Raw genomic sequence first — 19,923 nt, forward strand, 5'->3', positions numbered from 1 at the left:
GCAAATACTTTAAATATTGATAATTCTTGGTACTGGCTAGGATGTGGGGAAATGGGCATTTTCATTCACAAGGAAAATGGAAATTAGAGTTTTTTTAAAAAAAGATTTATTTATTTATTTCAAAGTCAGAATTACAGAGAGGGGAGGAGAGGCAGAGAGAGAGAGAGGTCTTGCACCTGATGGTTCACTCCCCAACTGACTGCAATGGTCAGAGCTGTGCCAATCTGAAGCCAGGAGCTTCATCTGGGTATCCTACATGAATTCAGGGGCCCAAGGACTTGGGCCATCTTCTACTGTTTTCCCAAGCCATATCAGAGAGCTGAATTGGAAGTGGAGCAGCCAGGATTCAAACCAGTGCCCATATAGGATGGCGGCACTGCAGGTGGTGGCTTAACCCGCCACACCACAGTGCCAGCCCCAAGGAAATTAGAGTTGAGGCCATCTGGGGAGTGAACCAGCAGATTGAAGACCTCTCTCTCTCTCTGTAACTCTGTCTCTCTCTTTCATTGTCTTTAACTCTACCTCTCAAATAAATAAATAAATCTTTAAAAAAAGAAAAAAACTGAAGCTGTACTTTAAAAAAAATCTAAAGATAGCACTAAATTCAATTGGTGCCTTTTTTTTCCACAGAGAAAAAGCAACAGAACCTGAAGGAGGGATCTTCCTGCCACAATGGGCCATCAGCACTCTCTGGTGGGGCCAGTGTTGTGGCACAGCTGGTTAAGTTGTTGCCTGCAATGCTGACGTCCCACATGAATTTAGATTCAAGTCCTGGCTGCAGCACTTCTGCACCTGGCACAGCAGAGGAGGATAATCCAGGTACTTTAGCCCCTGGCAACCATATGGGAGACCTGGAGGGAGTTCCAGGCTCCTGGCATCAGTCTGGCCTAGCTCCAGCCATTGAGGCCATTTGGGGAGTCAGTCAGAAGATGGAAAATCTCTCTCTGTAACTCTGCCTTTCAAATAAATAAATAAATCTGTAAGAATAAAATAAAAATGTAATGTTCATCTAACAAAATACCTGTGACAACCAGGCCTGGAAAGATCAAACCCAGGAGCCAGGAACTCAATCCAGGTCTCCCACACAAGTGACAGGGACCCAACTATTTTTTTTTTTTTTTGAAGATTTATTCATTTACTTGAAAGGCAGAGCCACAGAGAGGCAGAGGCAGAGAGAGAGAGAGAGAGAGAGAGAGAGAGAGGTCCTCCATCCACTGGCCTACTCCCCAGTTGGCCACAACGGCCCGAGCTGTGCCGACCTGAAGCCAGGAGTCAGGAGCTTCCTCCATGTCTTCCCACGTGGGTGCTGGGACCCAAGGACCCAAACCATCCCCCACTACTTTCCCAGGCCACAGCAGACAGCTGGATAGGAAGAGGAGCAGCCAGGACCCGAACAGGTGCCCACATGTGATGATGCCAGCACCGCAAACGGCAGCTTCACCCGCTATGCCACAGCACCGGCCCCTGGGACCCAACTATTTGAGCCATCAGCAGCTGCCTCCCAGAGTGTGCATTAGCAAGAAGCTGAGGTTGGGAATGGAGACAGGACTTGAACCCAGGCACTCAAATGTGGGATGTGAATGTCCCAAGCAGCATGCTGCTTTTTTTTTTTTTTTAAGATTTATTTATTTATTCATATGGATGCCAGCACCGCAGGTAGCAGCTTAACCTACACCGGCCCCACAAGCAGCATCTTAACCATTACATTGAACTTTCCTGTCCCTGGAAAGTGGTTTTGATATCCTTGTCAATCATTTAAAACACACTTGATTGAAAGTGACAGAAATGCTACACAAACTGAGGCAGGTTCCCAGACAACATGATCAGTAGTGACTTCATTCTTAGTCTCTCTCCATGGCTGACAAACTGATCCCAGCAGCTCCAGCCTCACATTCTTCTAGCAATCCTAGTGTAAGAGCCTTCTTCCCAGTAGCTCCAGCTTTGACTGAAGCTAAGAAAAATAACCACTTCCCTAGTAATAGCCAGGTAATAGCCAGGTTAGTCCCAGTCAAACCACACAGATTGAAATTAAATGTAACAAAGGGACTCTGATACCAAAGGAAGAAGGGTGCATGGGCACAAGGAAGACCAAAACAACAGTTTTCCACTACACACTCTAAGGGAATGTAGAAAAGTTAGGAATTTTAATGGAAAAGGGAACATTTGGTATTTATGATTCTCTCATGGAAGACTTACTGAATGCCCTTTATGGAAAGACAAAAACTTTCCCAGGAACAATACAGCTTCTCTATTACCTACAAGTTCAATTGTACAAAGAAGCTCTACCCCTCTGTCCTCGTGACAGACGACTCATGTCCCCTGTCTGAGCAGCTGCCTACTGGCTGGCTGTGCTCTGGAGAGAGCTTCTGAGGGAGGAAATGATTTCCAATCATAGGGCTGTTTCATTTCAGCCTGAATTAGCGGGAAATAGAGAAGATATAGATTTATTAGTGGGTCTAGAGCTAAAAATCCAGAACCCGTGAAATATGAAAGAGCAGATCTCTTGCTCTCACTCTGATTCTGTGTGTGTATGTGTGTGAACATCTATTTATGTATGACTATAGGAAAACTGTGATTAAAAGAGACAAAGGGAAGAAAAAACGAGAGTTTGGCTTTCATGTTCTCATTGTCTTTCCCTTCTTGTTTTTAGGACAGATAAGCTCCTGTGGCTCTTTTCATGCTTCTTATGTCCCTATGCTGTCTGGTGTTTTAGTTATGAGTTCCTTACTAGGTCACATCTCTGCCCCACCCCCACCACCATACCTATCACACAGCAGGACCTAAGAAATGATTGTTAAATTAGTAAACTTTCTTCTCTTTCTGAATCTTTGGCCAGTAAGTTGGGAACATCATTAGCATATTGGAAACACCAAAGTACTTCAGTGTGTATTTTCTAAAAGTAAAGACCTTCTCTTACATAACCTTATCTTTTGTTGTGGTTTGACAGAAATTTTGTTAAATGCCTGGAAGAAAGAAAGGAAGGAAAAGAAGGGAGAAAGAAAAACAAATCAAAGGAAGAATTCTCCAGGTCCTTGCAGATTGGCTCTGTGATGGATCAATCCTGTGCTTTGCCAGCCTGTCAACAACTCTGTGCCACCCTCCACTACCTGTTTGCACTGCCTGCTGGTCCTACAGACCAGCCAGAGCTGAAAGATTCTCCTCAGTTCTTTTTTAAGTGTGTGTCCTTCCCTTGGCATGTGTGTGACTTTCTACGTTCCCAGGTAAACACAGGAACCTGGAGCAGGGGTTCAGAATAGCTGTCAAGACACTGGTTGGCCAGCACTGTGGCTCACTAGACTAATCCTCCACCTGCGGCACCGGCACTCTGGGTTCTGGTCCCAGTTGGGGCACCAGGTACTAGTCCCGGTTGTTCCCCTTCCAGTCCAGCTCTCTGCTGTGGCCCGGGAAGGCAGTGGAGGATGGCCCAAGTGCTTGGGCATCTGCACCCGCATTGGAGACCAGGAGGAGGCACCTGGCTCCTGGCTTCGGATCGGCGCAGCGCCGGCCGTGGCAGCCATTAGGGGAGTGAACCAACGGAAGGAAGACCTTTCTCTCTGTCTCTCTTTCACTGTCTATAACTCTCTCTCTCTCTGTCTCTCTCTCTCACTGTCTAACTCTGCCTGGCCAAAAAAAAAAAAAAAAACAAAAAAAAACAAAAAAAAACAAAGACACTGGTTAAGATGCCTGTATAGCGGCAGGTGCTGTGTGTGGTACAGTAGACTAAGCCTCCGCCTGCAGTGCCGGCATCCTCTATGGGTGCTAGTTTGTGTCCCAGCTGCTCCTCATCTGATCCAGCTCTCTGCTTCAGGCCTGCGAAAGAAGTGGAAGATGGTCCAAGTGCTTGGGTCCCTGCACCCATATCGAAGACCCAGAAGAGGCTCCTGGCTTCAAATTGGCTCAGCTTCAGCCACTGTGGCCATTTGGGGAATGAAACAGTGGATGAAGACCTTTCTCTCTGTCTCTCCCTGTCTATAACTCTGCCTCTCAAGTAATTAAATAAATAAAGATGCCTGTATCCCCTGATTAGAGTGCCTGGATTCAAGACTCTGCTCTGCTCCCCATTCTAGCTTCCTGCCAATGTGTATTCTGGAAAGCAGTGGTGATGGCTCCAGTGACTTGGGGAGACCCAGATTAAGTTGCAGTCCAGTGCACCCTTGACTGAGGTAGCCATCTGGGGAGTGAACCAGTGGATGGAGTTTCTCTCTTTCTCCTCTCTACCTCTCAAATAAATAAATGAAAATGAAAATCATATGAACATTTCAAAGCCTTTATTTGCCCTGGATCTCACTGTCTGAATTTCCTTTTCAAGCTTTCAGCTTGTCTGTTGTTTGCCCCAATTGTTATTTAATTTTTTTAACCAGCCAGCAGCAATCTGTTTACTTGTCTTCTGGGGTTATTCGAGGCAATCGTCTGCTCTGGAAGTCCTTCTGGAAAACCCCACGCAGGTCCAAAAGATAAACACTCTTCCTTGAGAACAAGATACAAGCTGCCAGTTTTGAGACCACAGCTCCACTGAGACTAGGAGGGGCTACAGTAAGTTAAAAGACCACAAAGCTTTCCTTCTAGTTTTCAGTAGCCTTCCTGCTGGCTAAGTATCTGCTTCGTTGCTGTAAACTATTGACTAGCTGCTAGAGTTCTGGCAAGGTTGATTCTATCAGGTTTTGCCAGATTTTTTGGTGTTCCTGTGAAGGGATAGAACTGCTACTTTTTTGCCACTTTTTTTTTTTTTTTTTTGACAGGCAGTTAGACAGTGAGAGAGAGAGAGATAGAAAGAAAGGTCTTCCTTTTCCGTTGGTTCACCCCCCAAATGGCCACTATGGCCGGCACGCTGCGCCGATCCGAAGCCAGGAGCCAGGTGCCTCCTCCTGGTCTCCCATGCGGGTGCAGCGCCCAAGCACTTGGGCCGTCCTCCACTGACTTCCCGGGCCACAGCAGAGAGCTGGACTGGAAGAGGGACAACCAGGACAGGACCGGCGCCCCAACCAGGACTAGAACCTGGAGTGCCGGTGCCACAGGCGGAGGATTAGCCTAGTGAGCCGTGGCGCTGGCCACTTTTGCCACTTTCACCAGTGCCACCCTGATCCTACTATGCCTTTTGCTATTCTTAATCTCTACTTTTTTAAGCTATACTCTAATTGACTTCTTCAGAACCCTCTTCTAGTTTGTTAAGTTTCTCTCTGATTGTGTCCATGTGTGTTGGGGCCGGCATTGTGGCTGCTGCTTACTACACTAGGCACTCCATGTGGGAGTACCAGTTTGAGTTTTAACTGCTCTACTTTCAGTCCAGCTCCCTGCTAATGTGCCTGGGAAAGCAGAGGAAGATGGCCCAAGTACTTGGGGCCCTGCCACCCACATGGGAGTGTAGGATAGAGTTCCAGGCTCCTGGCTTAGGCTTGGTGCAGACCTGGCTCTTGTGGCCATTTGGGGAGTGAATCAAAGGATAGATGATTCTCTCTCTCTCTCTCTCTCAATCTCTGTCACTCTGCCTTTCAAATAAATAAATAAGTAAATATTTTTTAAAAATTATTTATCTTGGGGCCGGCACTGTGGCGCAGTGGGTTAAAGCCTCAGCCTGCAATGCCAGTATCCCATGTGAGTGCTAGTTCAAGTCCTGGCTGCTCCTCTTCCAATCCAGCTCTCTGCTGTGGCCTGGGAAGGCACTGGGAGATGGCCCAAGTCCTTGGGCCCCTGCACCTGCATGGGAGACCTGGAAGAGGCTCCTGGCTCCTGGATTTGGATCAGCTCAGCTCTGGCCGTTGCGGTCATTTGGGGAGTGAACCAGCTCTGTAACTCTGTCTTTCAAATAAATAAAATAATTTTAAAAAATCATATGTCTTGTTTATTGAGGGCTATGCCATCTTTCAACAAAGTAACTATACTTTTTTGTTTTATGAAATTTGTTTCAAGAATTCTAATTGAGTCATTTTTAAGATTAATTAATTTATTTGAAAGGTAGAGTTGCAGAGAAGCTGAGGCAGAGAGAGAGAGAGAGAGAGAAAAAAAGAGATCTTCCATCCTCTGGTTCACTCCCCAAATGACCACAACAGCCAGAGCTGGGCCAATCTGGAGCCAGGAGCCAGGAGCTTCTTCCAGGTCTCCCATGCTGGTGTAGAGGCCCAAAGATTTGGGCCATCATATACTGCTTTCCCAGGCACATTAGCAGGGAGCTGGATTGGAAGAAGAGCAGCCAGGACTTGAATGGGAGCACATACAGAATGCCAGCACTGCAAGCAGCGGCTTTACCTGCTACGCCACAGTGCCAGCCCCCATTTATTTTTATTTTTAAAACCTCTCATTTTGAAATAATTTTAGAATTACCAAAGTGTTACAAAGATAGTATAGCAAGTCTTTACATATGCTTTGCCCAGATTTCTTTAGTGTTAACATCTTAATATAGCCATAATACATTCATCAAAACTAAGAAATCAGTGCTGTAGAAGATGGCCCAAGTCCTTGGGCCCCTGCACCCATGTGGAAGAACCAGAAGAAGCTCCTGGCTCCTGGCTTCGGCCTAGCTCTGGCCATTGCAGCTATTTGGCAAGTGGACCTGCAGATGGAAGACCTCTCTCTCTCTGCCTCTCTGTAACTCTGTCTTTCAAATAAATAAATAAATCTTTTTTAAAAATCAATTTATTTAAATGGGGCGGGGGGAATGGATCTTCTATTCACTGGTTCACTCCCCAAATGCTCTTAACAGCCTGAGTTGGACCAGGCTGAAGCCAGGAGTCAGGAACTCAATCCAGGACTCCTGTGTGGGTGGCAATAATCCAAGTACTTGGACCATGATCCTCTGCCTCCCAAGTACATTTGCAGGAGGCTGGATAGGGAAGTGTGGAGTAATGAAGATTCAAACCAGACACTCCAGTGTGGGAGGCACATGTCCCACTGCACATCAACACCCGTCCCCTATTTAATTTCTTATTCTTCCTTTGTTCAAAGCAAACTTATATAAAAATATTTTAAAGATTGTCCTTTTAGCCTCATTTATCTGCAGTGTCTTACTTCACTGATTATGGAATTTTAGGTGATGAGGGATGTCTTTTCTATTTTAATGAGTTTAGGAAATTTGATGAGTTGGAAATTTTGCTGTTTTATTTTCTCACTGCTTTAACCCTCTCCTTATCAAGAGTTGCTGTGGATCTAGTCAGAGCTACACATGTTTAGCACAGGTAACTGATTGTGTGGTCACATCTGTGTCTTCCTGGTAGAGTTCTAAAAACAGGAGTGCCAGCAGCAGAGGGTGGCAGCTTGCTTCAGCTGCCTCACCTCCTCTCAGCTCCTGGTCTTAAGCATTGATTCTGTTTCTAGCTTCCTACTTGGTTGGAGTATTTATTTTCCTTCGTTGGATTATTTCTAAGTTATTTATTTTGAAAAGTTTTAAATGTGTACAAAAAGGAGATTAGTGTGATGAATTCCATGTACCATTCACCCGCCTTCACCAACGATTAACTCCCAGCCAATCTTGTTCCATCTACGTCTCTTCCTTCTTTCTTTCAACCATTACATATAGTACTGTTTTGTTATGCATGTCTTTAAAAAAAAACACAATACCATTATCATTAAAAATTAATCATTACTATTATCAAAAATCCATACAATGTTAAAATGTTGAATAGGACACTTTTTAAGATTATTTATTTATTTATTTGAGAGCTAGAGTTACAGACAGTGAGAGGGAGAGACAGAGAGAAAGGTCTTCCTTCCGTTGGTTCACCTCCCAAATGGCTGCTACAGCCGGAGCTATGCCGATCCAAAGCCAGGGAGCCAGGTGGTTCTTCCTCGTCTCCCACGCGGGTGCAGATGCCCAAGCACTTGGGCCATCCTCCACTGCCTTCCTGGGCCACAGCAGAAAGCTGGACTGGAAGAGAAGCAACCATGACTAAAACCCATATGGGATGCCGGTACCGCAGGTCGCAGGTGGAGAATTAGCCAAGTGAGCCACGGCGCCGGCCCCAAATAGGACACTTTTAATTCATGTGACTTTCTGTAAGCAGACTTCTTACTTGCTGCTCCTACTTCCAGATCCTTGTGTTCTGTGTTTTAAGAATAATCTGATCAGGGAGGGCACTTGACACAAAGCAGGCTGGGTAGTGACTTGGAACACTTGCATCCCATTTTGGAGTGTCTAGGTTGACTCCCAGCTCCTCTGCTTCTGATCTTCCTTGCTGCTAATGTACACCCCAGGGGGCAGCAGGTGATGGCTCAAGTGCTTGAGTCTCTGCCACCCATGTTGGAGATCCAGATAGAGCTCTGGGCTCCTGGGTTTGGCCAGGCCCAGCCTTGGCTGTTGTGGGAATTTGGGAAATGAACCTGCAGATGTGCAAATGGACGATATCTGTGTGTGTGTGTGGTTCTCTGTCACTCTGCCTTTCAAATAAATAAAACTTAAACTACCTTATCAACTAGGTAAATACATAGAAATGGTCCTTATCTCAATTCCAGTACTCTGTTCATTCACTGGATTGTCCCAACATTTTATTCCATTCTACTCTTCTATGTGAACACGAACTGCCAGTTCATCACAAACTGGTTCTTTTCTCTGTCAAATGGGAATTTTCAATCACAAAGCTAGTTTTTGTATACTTTTTAAATTAGCTAAGAGCAAACAGATTGGGTACTGTCAATTCTTTTTTTTTTTTTTTAAGATTTGTTTACTTATTGGAAAGTCAGAAAGGGAGACACACGCAGAGAGAGGGAGAGGGAGAGGGAGAGGGAGAGGGAGAGGGAGAGAGAGAGAGAGAGAGAGAGAGAGAGAGAGAGAGAGAGAATCTTCCATCTGCTGGTTCATTCCCCAAATGGCTGCAACTGCCAGGGCTGGACCAGGCTGAAGCTAGGAGCCTGGAGCTTCTTCCAGGTCTCAGATGGGTGACAGGGTCCCAAATAATTGAGCCATCTTCTACTGCTTTTCCCAAGCCATTAGCAGGGAGCTGGATTGAAAATGCAGCAGCTAGGACATGAACCAGCACCCAGGCGGGATGCTGGCATTGCAAGTGACAACTTCACCTGCTGCACTACAATGTCAGCCTCAGCACGGTCTGTTCTAGTGAGGATGGAGGGGATGATGCTAAGTAAATGATGAAGTAACCTCTTTAAAAGCCTCTTTCGGCCGGCGCCGTGGCTTAACAGGCTAATCCTCTGCCTTGCGGCGCCAGCACACTGGGTTCTAGTCCCGGTCGAGGCACCGATCCTGTCCCGGTTGCCCCTCTTCCAGGCCAGCTCTCTGCTGTGGCCAGGGAGTGCAGTGGAGGATGGCCCAAGTTCTTGGGCCCTGCACCCCATGGGAGACCAGGAGAAGCACCTGGCTCCTGCCATCGGAACAGCGCGGTGCGCCAGCCGCAGCGCGCCTACCGCGGCGGCCATTGGAGGGTGAACCAATGGCAAAAAGGAAGACCTTTCTCTCTGTCTCCCTCTACTGTCCACTCTGCCTGTCAAAAATTAAAAAAAAAAAAAAAAAAGCCTCTTTCATCATGACTGCAATAACCTCCTAATCGGTACTTGGTTTTTCTTCTCAGTTGCTTGCTATCAATGTACAATGCCTAAGAAAACCTGGCACATGGTGGCTGCAAGACATCTGATTCACTTCCTCAACAGGAAGCCTTTCTGGGCAAAGTTTATTCAAAGTAGCTAACACTGTCAATATTCAATAGCAGTATTGATACCAGTGTGTTGAGATAGACAGTGCTCATGCTGCTGACACAACCTTCCTGGAGGGCAGTTGGGCATAAGCTACCAAGCACCTTAAAAATGCTCGTACCCATGGGCCCAGTGCTGTGGCATAGCGCCTACAGCACCAGCATCCCATATGGGTGCCGGTTTGAGTTCCAGCTGCTCCACTTCTGATCCAGCTCCCTGCTAATGTGCCTGGGAAAGCAGCCGAAGATGGCCCAAGTACTTGGGCCCCTGCACCCATGTGGAAGATCCTGAGGAAGCTCCTGGCTTCAGACCCACCCAGCTCCAACCACTGTGGCCATTTGGAGAATGAAGCAGTGAATGGATCTCTCTGTCCCTTGTCTCTGTCTCTTCCTCTGTAACTCTGCCTTTAAATAAATCAATCTTTAAAAAGAGAGAGAGAAACTTTGCTGTTGCTTAAGGAAAAAAAAAAAAAGCTTATATCCACTGACTTAGCACTCACAATTCTGTAAATTTATCCCCTGAACTCAGAGATGTGCACGGATTTCCCCAGGAGGCTGTATGTGCTCCAAACCAGCTTTCAGTATATGGTGCTGTTTCTCTAACAGCCAGAATGAACAGGTCCAGGAATCAAGGAGTGGAAATCAGAATGGCACTCCTAATGAGCCACTAGAAAAATGTTTGCTTCTTGTTCCCATGACCTTCTGTTCTGTCTGTCTAGAAGTCTTAATTCCATAGGGAGGAATGCTTTCATTAGTGAGATGACAATGATCCCATTGAGCTGGAAGTTAAGACTGTCACATGTCTACTTTGGGCTCCTCATGCCTCTGAATCAACAAGCAAAGGAGGAGTCACTGACTGGCTCGGGTGATTGCTCCTGATTACTCAGGGCAAACTGGGCTGCTTTGCTGACTGTACAACACAGATAAGAAAGAGTACGTCTAGAGTACAGGAGATCCCATCGGGTTTCACTTCGTGTACCAAGCCCTGTGAATAAAGTCAATAGAAAACCACAACAACCCAATCCAGGCAGGAATACTTATCTCCAGGAAGAAAATGTTAGCTCACTCTATCAGGCAAAGAGCCATGACCAATTGAGCTGCTTGCTGACTGCAAAGGAAATATGGAATGGGTAGAGAAAGGAACTATCAGCTACGACCATTTGACCAGTTGCAGAGATAAGAAGTAGGATATATTATGAATATTCCTTCTTTATTTATGAAGAGGTGCGTATATCAAATGTCTGTTTTCTTCACACTCTTATCCCCTTATCATACAAGATAAAATATATTAATACCAGTTAACTTTATATCACAGTATTGAAATTATAGGATATCACAAATTTTCTAAGAATTTTGTGACCTCAGGATATTTATATCAGGGCTGGCGCTGTGGCATAGCGGGTAAAACCGCTGCCTGCAGTGCCAGCATCCCATATGGATGCCGGTTCGAGTCCCAGCTGTTCTACTTCTGATCCAGCTCTCTGCTATTTACCGGGAAAGCAGAAGACGGCCCAAGTGCTTGGGCCCCTGTACCCACATGGGAGACCCAGAAGAAGCTCCTGGCTCCTGGCTTCGGATTGGTGCAGCTCCGGCCGGGGAGCCAACCAGCGGATGGAAGACTTCTTTTTTTTTTTTTTTTTTTTTTTTTGACAGGCAGAGTGGATAGTGAGAGACAGAGAGAAAGGTCTTCCTTTGCCATTGGTTCACCCTCCAATGGCCGCCACAGCCGGCGCGCTGCGGCCAGCGCACCGCACTGATCCGAAGGCAGGAGCCAGGTACTTCTCCTGGTCTCCCATGTGGGTGTAGGGCCCAAGCACTTGGGCCATCCTCCACTGTACTCCCGGGCCACAGCAGAGAGCTGGCCTGAAAGAGGGGCAACCGGGACAGAATCCGGCGCCCCGACCGGGACTAGAACCCCGTGTGCTGGCGCCACAAGGCAGAGGATTAGCCTATTGAGCCACGGCGCCGGCCAAAGACTTCTCTTTCTCTCTGTCTCTTCCTCTATAATTCTTTCAAATAAATAAATAAATCAAAAAAAAAAAAAAGCTACTTATATCGTGCTGTGTGTTAAGTACAATTTTCTTATTTTCCTCACTTGGAGATTAAGTAAAGTTTAAGAAGATATGTATAGATGCCAAGTTCTAAGGGATGGTCTGGGATGATTAGTTTCATGTATTGGTTTGCTTATATAGTAGTGCTAGTTATTTAATCAAATGCTTATCTAGGTGTTGTTGTGAAGGAACTTTGTAGAGGTGAGAAATATTCCATGAAGGAAATTATCCTCGATCATGTAACCGAGGCTTATCCCATCAATTGAAAGACCTTAAAAGGAAAATAGGTTTTCCTGAGAAAGAAGAAATTTGGTCTTAAGCTGTCAGGGAGCCGGTGTTGTGGCATAGTGGGTAGAGCTGCCATGACGATGCTGGCATCCCAAATGGGCGCCAGTTCATGTCCTGGTTGCTCTGCTTCTGATCCAGCTCCTTGCAAACGGCCTGGGAAAGGCAGTGGGAGGTGGCCCAGGTGTTTGGGTCCCTGCCACCCATGTGGATGTCCCGGATGCAGCTCCTGGCTCGTAGCTTCAGCCTGGCTCAGACCTAGCAACTGCAGCCATCTGGGGAGCAGAGCAGCTGATGGAAGATTTCTCTCTTTCTGTCTCTTCATCTCTGTAACTCTTTCAAATAAATAGATCTTTTAAAAAATGCAATAACAGCTTTTAAAAAATGATTTATTTATTTGAAAGGTAGAGTTACAGAAAGGCAGAGGCAGAGAGAGGGAGAGAGAAGTCTTCCATCCACTGGTCCATTCCCCAAATGGCCGCAACAGCCAGAGCTGAGCCACTCTGAAGCCAGGAGCCAGGACCTTCTTCCAGGTCTCCCATACAGGCTCAGGGGCCCAAGGACTTGGACCATCTTCCACTGCTTTCCCAGGCCATAGCAGAGAGCTGGATCAGAAGTAAGACAGCCGGCACTTGACCATAAGGGAGCCTGCACTGTAGGTGGCAGCTTTACCTGCTACACCACAGCGCCAGCCCCACAATATCAGCTCTTGCTAGAGAATTTCAAAACTACCCTACAGATTTTGGGTTTGCCAGTCTCACAATTGGATGAACCAATTTCTGAACTCTATCTCTCTTTATGTATGTATATGTACATTACACTATTTTGTTTTTCTGAAGGATACTGACTGATGGACAGCCTACAAGTCCAAAATAATTTAAAAGTTAATAAATTTTGATGGACAGATTTGTTGAATTATTTTCAGCATTAAATATGTTCTCAAAAGACAAGTAACATGGAATATAGTTCTCATAATATAATGTTGTGTATAAACAGTAGGGAAAATTTATGTATGCAATCTTATAACAAAAATAAACACAAACATGGGAGGAGTAAACATACATGTACACACGGAAGGAAAATCACAATAGTACTTATTGCATTTATTTCTTGGTAATTTTTTAAAGATTTATTTTATTTGAAAAGCCAAGTGACAGAGAAAGATAGAGATAGAGATAGAGACAAAGAGGGAGAGGAAGAGGAAGAAGAAGAGGGAGAGAGATCATAGGTAGATCTTTCATCTGCTGGTTCACTCCCCAAATGCCCTCAACAATTGGCCATGCTGAACCCAACAGCCCAGACTCTATCCAGATCTCACATGTGGGTGGTACAGACAGAGCCATCTTCTGCCGTCTTCCTGGAAGCTGGAGCAGCAGTGCAGTAATTGGGATTCAATTGACACTCGCATATGGGATGCAGGCATCCCAAGTGATATCTTAACCCACTGTGCCACAGTGCCCACCCCCATAATACTTAAAAAATTTTCCAGACATTTATTATTTGTGTCATCAGATCAAGAATGTTATTATCTGGGTGGATGTTTGTTGCAGCGGTTAAAATGACACTTGGGATGGCCAGTGCTGTGGCATAGTAGGAAAAGCTGCTGCCCACAGTGCCAGCATCCCATATGGGTGCCAGTTCGAGTCCCAGCTGCTCCACTTCTAATCCAGCTCTCTACTATGGCCTGGGAAAGCAGCAGAAGATGGTCCAAGTGCTTGGGCCCCTGCACCCACGTGAGAGACTCAGAAGAAGCTCCTGGTTCCTGGCTTCGGATTGGCTCAGCTCCAGCTGTTGCAGCCACTTGGGGAGTGAACCAGTGGATAAACAACCTCTCTCTCTGCCTCTGCCTTTCTGTAACTCTGCCTTTCAAATAAATAAATAAATAAATCTTAAACATGCACACACACACACAAACAAAAAATAAAAATAAAAAAGAACTAGGGCAGCCAGGACTCGAACTGGCACCCAAAGGGGATGCCAGTGCTGCTGGTGGCAGCTTTGGCTGGTATATCACAGCACAGGACTCTCAAATTATTTTTTTAAGTTAAAAAAAAAAGTTACACATTATCTAGTGATAAGAAACCATTTGTTCCACCCATAAGCCATCTTATTTTTCTATCACTAGTTGATGTCTACATGTTTGTTTTTATACTGAGATTGGCTTGCATCTGTGTCAAAAGTATAGCTGGTAGAAGATTCTTCACCAAAATTGATAGGTACTGGGGCAGGTGTTTGGCCTAGTGCTTAAGATGCCTGTATCCTACATCAGAGTACCTGGATTTGATTCCCAGCTCCAGTTCTTGACTTTCTCCTATTGCAGGCAATGGCAGTCAGGGGTGATGGCTCAAGTAATTGGGTTCTTGCTACCCAAGTGGGAGACCTGGATTAAGTTCTTAGCTTCCAGCTTTGGCCTGATCCAGTCCTGGCCTTTGTAGGCATCTGGGGAGTGACTCAGAAGGTGCTTCACAAGTAAATAAAAGATTTTAAAAATCTGGTATCATCCTTTTAGAGTTCTTATATTTAATCCCACATTACTCACTTGGGAAAAGTATGAAGGAAGTAGAACGACACCATGAGCCGCTTTTCTTTTCAATTAGCCATGTTTTGCTCATCTTTTTCACACACATTATGTAAAGTAATAAGTAGAAATGTTTTATCACTTCACCTGCCTTCTCATCTCATTGAGATTACAAATAACAGGAGGAGGCCGGCGCTGCAGCTCACTTGGCTAATCCTCCACCTGGGGCGCCGGATTCTGTCCTGGTTGCTCCTCTTCCAATCCAGCTCTCTGCTGTGTCCCGGGAAGGCAGTGGAGGATGGCCCAAATGCTTGGGCACCTGCACCCACATGGGAGACCAGGAAGGCACATCTGGCTCCTGGTTTTGGATTGGCGCAGTGCGCCAGCCATGGCAGCCATTTGGGGGGTGAGCCAATGGAGGGAAGACCTTTGTCTCTTTCTCTCTCACTGTCTAACTCTGCCTGTCAAAAAAAAAAAAAAAAAAAAAAAAAAAACAGGAGGAAAAGAAGACAAGGAACCTCAATAATGTGAAAATGCTATTATCAAGTCCTGAATGATTATAAATTGCCTATACTTACAAATTCTACCGGTGTATGTGCCAAATTAGATCTAATCCATGCAAATACAGAAGAGGAATTACTGTTGCTAAGCAAATATAACACAATTCGATTTGTCCGAGCATTTTATAGCCATGTTTATTCTTTCTGGCAAGAGGAAGGCAAAGAGGAGATAAGAGGAGAGAAGGTCTTCCATCCCCAGCACATTGCATTGTGATGAAGTGGTCACAAGGACTGAACTAGAGGGTGGGGACAGGAAAGATTTGGATTGTTAGGGATTTTGTTTAAAGCTACAAATAGTCCAGTCTAAAATCATCTTTAAAAACAACTAAATATGTGGGGCAGGCATTTGGTTTAGTAGTTAAGACATTGTTTGGGGGGTCGGTGCCATGGCTCACTTGGCTAATCCTCCGCCTTCAGTGCCGGGTTCTAGTCCCAGTCGCACCTCTTCCAGTCCAGCTCTCTGCTGTGGCCCGGGAGGGCGGTAGAGGATGGCCCAGGTGCTTGGGCACCTGCACCCACATGGGAGACCGGGAGGAGGCACCTGGCTTCTGTCTTCGGATCGGCATATCTGCGGCCATGGCGGCCATTTTGGGGGGTGAACCAAAGGAAGGAAGACCTTTCTCTCTGTCTCTCCCTCTGTCTGTAACTCTATCTGTCAAATAAATAAACCTTTAAAAAAAAAAAGACACTGTTTGGGATTGCACATCCCTTATCAGAGTGACTGGGTTTAAGTCTCTGCTTTCAATTCTAGCTTCCTGTTAATGCACACCCAAGGAGGCAGCAGTGACGGCTCAAGTAGTTGGGTCCGTGCTACTCATGGGGGAGACCTGGATTGAGTTCCAGGCTTCTGGCTTTGAACCTGTTGGCCTTGGGGATTAAGCCAGTTTTGAGAGCTCTTTGTCCTTCAAATAATAAATAAATGAATATATCTTAAAAATTTATAAAGAACTAAATGCAGATACTAGAACTAGACACAGGGGTTGGTGCTGTGGTACAGCTCATTAAAGCCCCAGCCTGCAGTGCTGGCATCTCATATGGATGCCAGTCCGAATACCAGCTGCTCTACTTCTGATCCAACACCTGCTAATGCACCTGGGAAAACAGTGGAAGATGGCCCAAGTCTTTGGCCCCTGTACCCACATGGGAGACCCGGAACAAGCTTCTGGCTCCTGGCTTTGGATTGGTCCAGCTCCAGCTATTGTGGCCATTTGGGGAGTGAACCAGAGGATGGAAAACCTCTTTCTCTCTCCACCTTTCTCTGTAACTCTACCTTTCAAATAAATAAATAAATAAAAAGAACCAGACACAGATACAGGTACAAATAAAACAGAACTGGAAGATCCCACACCAAGATGTAAATAGTGGGGCGTGCATTGTGGCATAGTGGGTTTAGCCCCCGCCTGTGGTGCCAGCATCTCATATGAGCACCAGTTCAAGTCCTAGCTGCTCCACTTGTGAGCCTGCTCCCTGCTGATGACTTGGGAAAGCAGTAGAATATGGCCCAAGTGCTTGGACCTGGCAGAAGCTCCTGGTTCCTGGCTTTGGATTGGCCTACCTCCAGCCATTGCAGCTATTTGGAAAGTGAACCAGCAGATGGAAGACCTTTCTCTCTCTCCCTCTGTCTATAACTCTGCCTCTCAAATAAATAAATAAATATTTTTTAAAAAATGTAAATAGTGGAATCAAGGATTTTTTAAAAAATACCTTTTTCCCCCATGATTTCCAAGTTTCTGCTTTGAGCACATATTTATTTTGTAATTGGGGAAATATATTTTATAATTTTTAAAAAATACTTAGTCAAAGCCCCGCATTGTTCACAGCAGGTTAAGCAGATGCCTGCAATGTCAGCATATCCCATGTGGGCACTGCTCAGCTTCTGATCCAGCTCCCTGCTAACGTACTTGGAAAGCAGCAGAAGATGGCCCAAACGGTTGGGCCCCTGTCGCCACATGGGAGACGCAGATGAAGATCCTGGCTTCTGGCTTTGGCCTGGGCATTGTGGCCATCTAGGGAGTGAACCAACTGATGGACGATTTCTCTCTTTCTCTGTCTCTCTGTCTCTTCCTCTCTCTGTAACTCTGCCTTCCAAATAAATACATAAATCTCTTAAAAAATAAATAGGGGCCAGTGTTGTGGCATAGTGGGTAAAGCCGCCACCTGTAGTGCTGGCATCCCATATGGGCACCAGTTCAAGTCCTGGCTGCTCCATTTCTTTTTTTCTTTTTTCTTTTTTTTAAAGATTTACTTATTTATTTGAAAGTCAGAGAGAAGCAGAGGCAGAAAGAGAGAAGAGAGGTCTTCCATCGGCTGGTTCACTCCCCAGTTGGCTGTACAGCCCAGAGCTGTGTCGATCCAAAGTCAGGAGCCAGAAGCTTCTTCCAGGTCTCCTATATAGGAGCAGGGGCCCAAGTACTTGGGCCACCCTCCACTGCCTTCCCAGGCCATAGCAGAGAGCTGGATCGGAAGTGGAGCAGCCGGGACTTGAAATGGCGCCCATAAGGGATGCCGATGCTACAGGCCCGGCGGCCTTACTCGCTATGCCGTAGTGCCGGCCTCTGCCTGGGAGGGCAGTGGAGGATGATCCAAGTCCTTGGGCTCCTGTACCTGCATGGGAAAGCCATAAGAAGCTCCTGGCTTCAGATTGGCCTGGCTCTGTCTGTTGCGGCCATTTGGGGAGTGGACCAGCAGAGGGAAGACCTTTCTCTCTCTGCCACTCTAACTCTTTCAAATAAATAAATCTTTTTTTTTTTTTAAGTGTATAAGAGTTACAGTCATTCTACTTCACTGAAACTTTATTATCACTCTTTAAAAGCAACTGTGAACTTTTAAGCTTCTAAATGTGTGTCATTTCTATTTTATTTTCACAGAAATGATGAGCTCTGCTTTTGGGGATGCTTCCTTGGGATGTCAAAATGATGTATACCAATTTTGAGAATGAGTCTGCAGCAGTGCCCAGTGTATCTTTGACTTGGAGGGGGGAGACCGGGACCCAAACCCTGCCCAGCCTGAGCCTAGAGATTCTCAGAAGATTCTAGACTCTTGCCCAATGGGATCCTCTGTCTTCCAGAGCATTGTGAGGCGAGACAGAACTAGAACAACAGACTCCAAAAGGAAAGTGACCCACTCCTGAGCCACGCATTGTGTGCGTGCCTCTCAAGGGACAGGTCTGGCCAAGTAAGATGGGGATGCCTTTCCCAAGATGGCATTATGGGTTAGTGACAGTTGACTTGGGATGGTGGAGGATCCTGTCTCAATCTAGCCTTTGGTTTAGTTTGGAGAACAAATCCAGGTCTCCTCGTAGGTAGAACTTCACAAGGGCCAGCAGAGCTCCCTGGAGTTAGGAGGCCTGAAGCCTGAAGGGCCACAGCTTGAGGCCAGTTGGCCCCAAACCAAGCGCATTCTCCTCCTCCCGAAGGGTTTCTTTGCCTGAGGAGACTGGAGGCTGTCACTCAAATTCCCTCAGGAGGCAAGGGTGACCTCGAAAAAGCCCTCGTTAGGTGACCCATGCCAGTCCAAACTGGATCGAGAAGCCAAAAAACGGCCACTCTTTCCCGCGGTTCAAATTTCGCCCAGCTGCCGCACTGGAGACGCAACCTGGGATGTGAAAGGCAGACAAATTACAGCCTGAAGCCTACCTCATAAAAAGCACAGGAGGCTGTGGCTTCGACGCCAGGTCATTGGACTATAACAGCGGGGGAGGGGAAGGTGACAGAGGGGCTGTTGCGATCCGCCCAGGCAAAGAGGGTCAGGAGGGGTTGGAGGGCAGTGGCGCAAGCAGGAGACGTGGAGAACGTGGGGAAGAGGGTGGCCGGAGGCTCCGGGGGCAGCCTGGGCTGGCTGTGTCGGGGAGGTTCCCGGCCGAGAGGAAAGTCCGGCCGAGACTCCGCCTCGAGGGGCAGGGCAGGGGTCTGCCTCCCAGCCAGTGTCCAGCCTTTGGCTCCAGGGCACGGCTTGTGATAGGTTGGGGGGAAACGTACGCGGCTAGATGCGAGGTAACCAAAGGTGTTCGGCGGCTAAAGTGTGGCGCTGGGAGGGATCGCGATCCTAGCAGGGCTGGTCATCCCTCACTTCCGGGTGGCCGCGAATGGGGCCAGCTAGGCCCCAAGGTCGGGTGACCAGAGGCCAGATTCTTCCCAGCGCCTGCTCGTCCACCTCCGGCAGCAGTCGAACGAGTGTCAGGTCGCCGCTAGGCAACAGCCGGGAACTCTCCTCCGAGTCCTAAATCCCGCCCCTCCCGTCCCGCGGCGTCTCCGTGGCGCCGCGCCGCGAAGTGCGGCTGCGCAGAGGTGACGACGCGCGGGCGAGGGGGAGGGGGTGTTTTGGTTCTAGTCGCTCGCCGTCCTTTCCAGACTAGGTCGTCGGAAAGCTTCTGGTTCCGGCTTCCCCTTCCCGTTCCCTTTCCCGGCCCCGATCCTCCCCCTCCTTCCCTTCAGTCCGCCTGCCTTGTTAACCGCTGCTGCCCCGGGTTCAGGGCCATTTTCCGGGCCGGACGCACTGAGCTGCGCGGCCCCGGGGCCCAGTATATGACCCGCCGTCCTGTTACTCCTCGCTTCCTACGCCCCATGCGGCTGCGGGACCGCGGCGGCGCTGCCCACTATGGCCCGGAAAGCAGTTAGCAGGAAGCGGAAAGCGCCTGCCTCGCCGGGAGCTGGGAGCGACGCTCAGAGTCCGCAGGTGAGGGCTGTGAGGCCGAGACTTAGGCTTGCAGAGCTGGGGGACAGGAGTTCGAGGTTCAAGGTCTGTAGTCTGGCGGGACCAGAGCGGGGCCTGGGTCTTTAGGGCTGGGGCTGGGCCCCCAGGAGTTCCCTGGAGGACAGGTAGGCCGGAGGGGTGAGGCGGTAAAAGGGGCCCCCAAAAGTGTGGCAGATTCCGCGGGA

General features: G+C 47.4%; 1 protein-coding gene across 1 annotated transcript in view; it reads left to right on the top strand.

Moving 5' to 3' along the window:
• The first annotated feature begins 19,338 nt into the window (after positions 1 to 19,338).
• DCAF12 (DDB1 and CUL4 associated factor 12) overlaps positions 19,339 to 19,923 on the top strand; it is a 42,737-nt gene continuing 42,152 nt past the window's right edge. The window contains exon 1 of the mRNA XM_062208058.1: positions 19,339 to 19,720. Coding sequence (XP_062064042.1) covers positions 19,643 to 19,720 — 78 coding nt within the window. The 5' untranslated portion in view covers positions 19,339 to 19,642. The remainder of the gene's footprint in view (positions 19,721 to 19,923) is intronic.

This window comes from Lepus europaeus, chromosome 12 (assembly GCF_033115175.1).
Source record: "Lepus europaeus isolate LE1 chromosome 12, mLepTim1.pri, whole genome shotgun sequence".
NCBI lineage: Eukaryota > Metazoa > Chordata > Mammalia > Lagomorpha > Leporidae > Lepus > Lepus europaeus.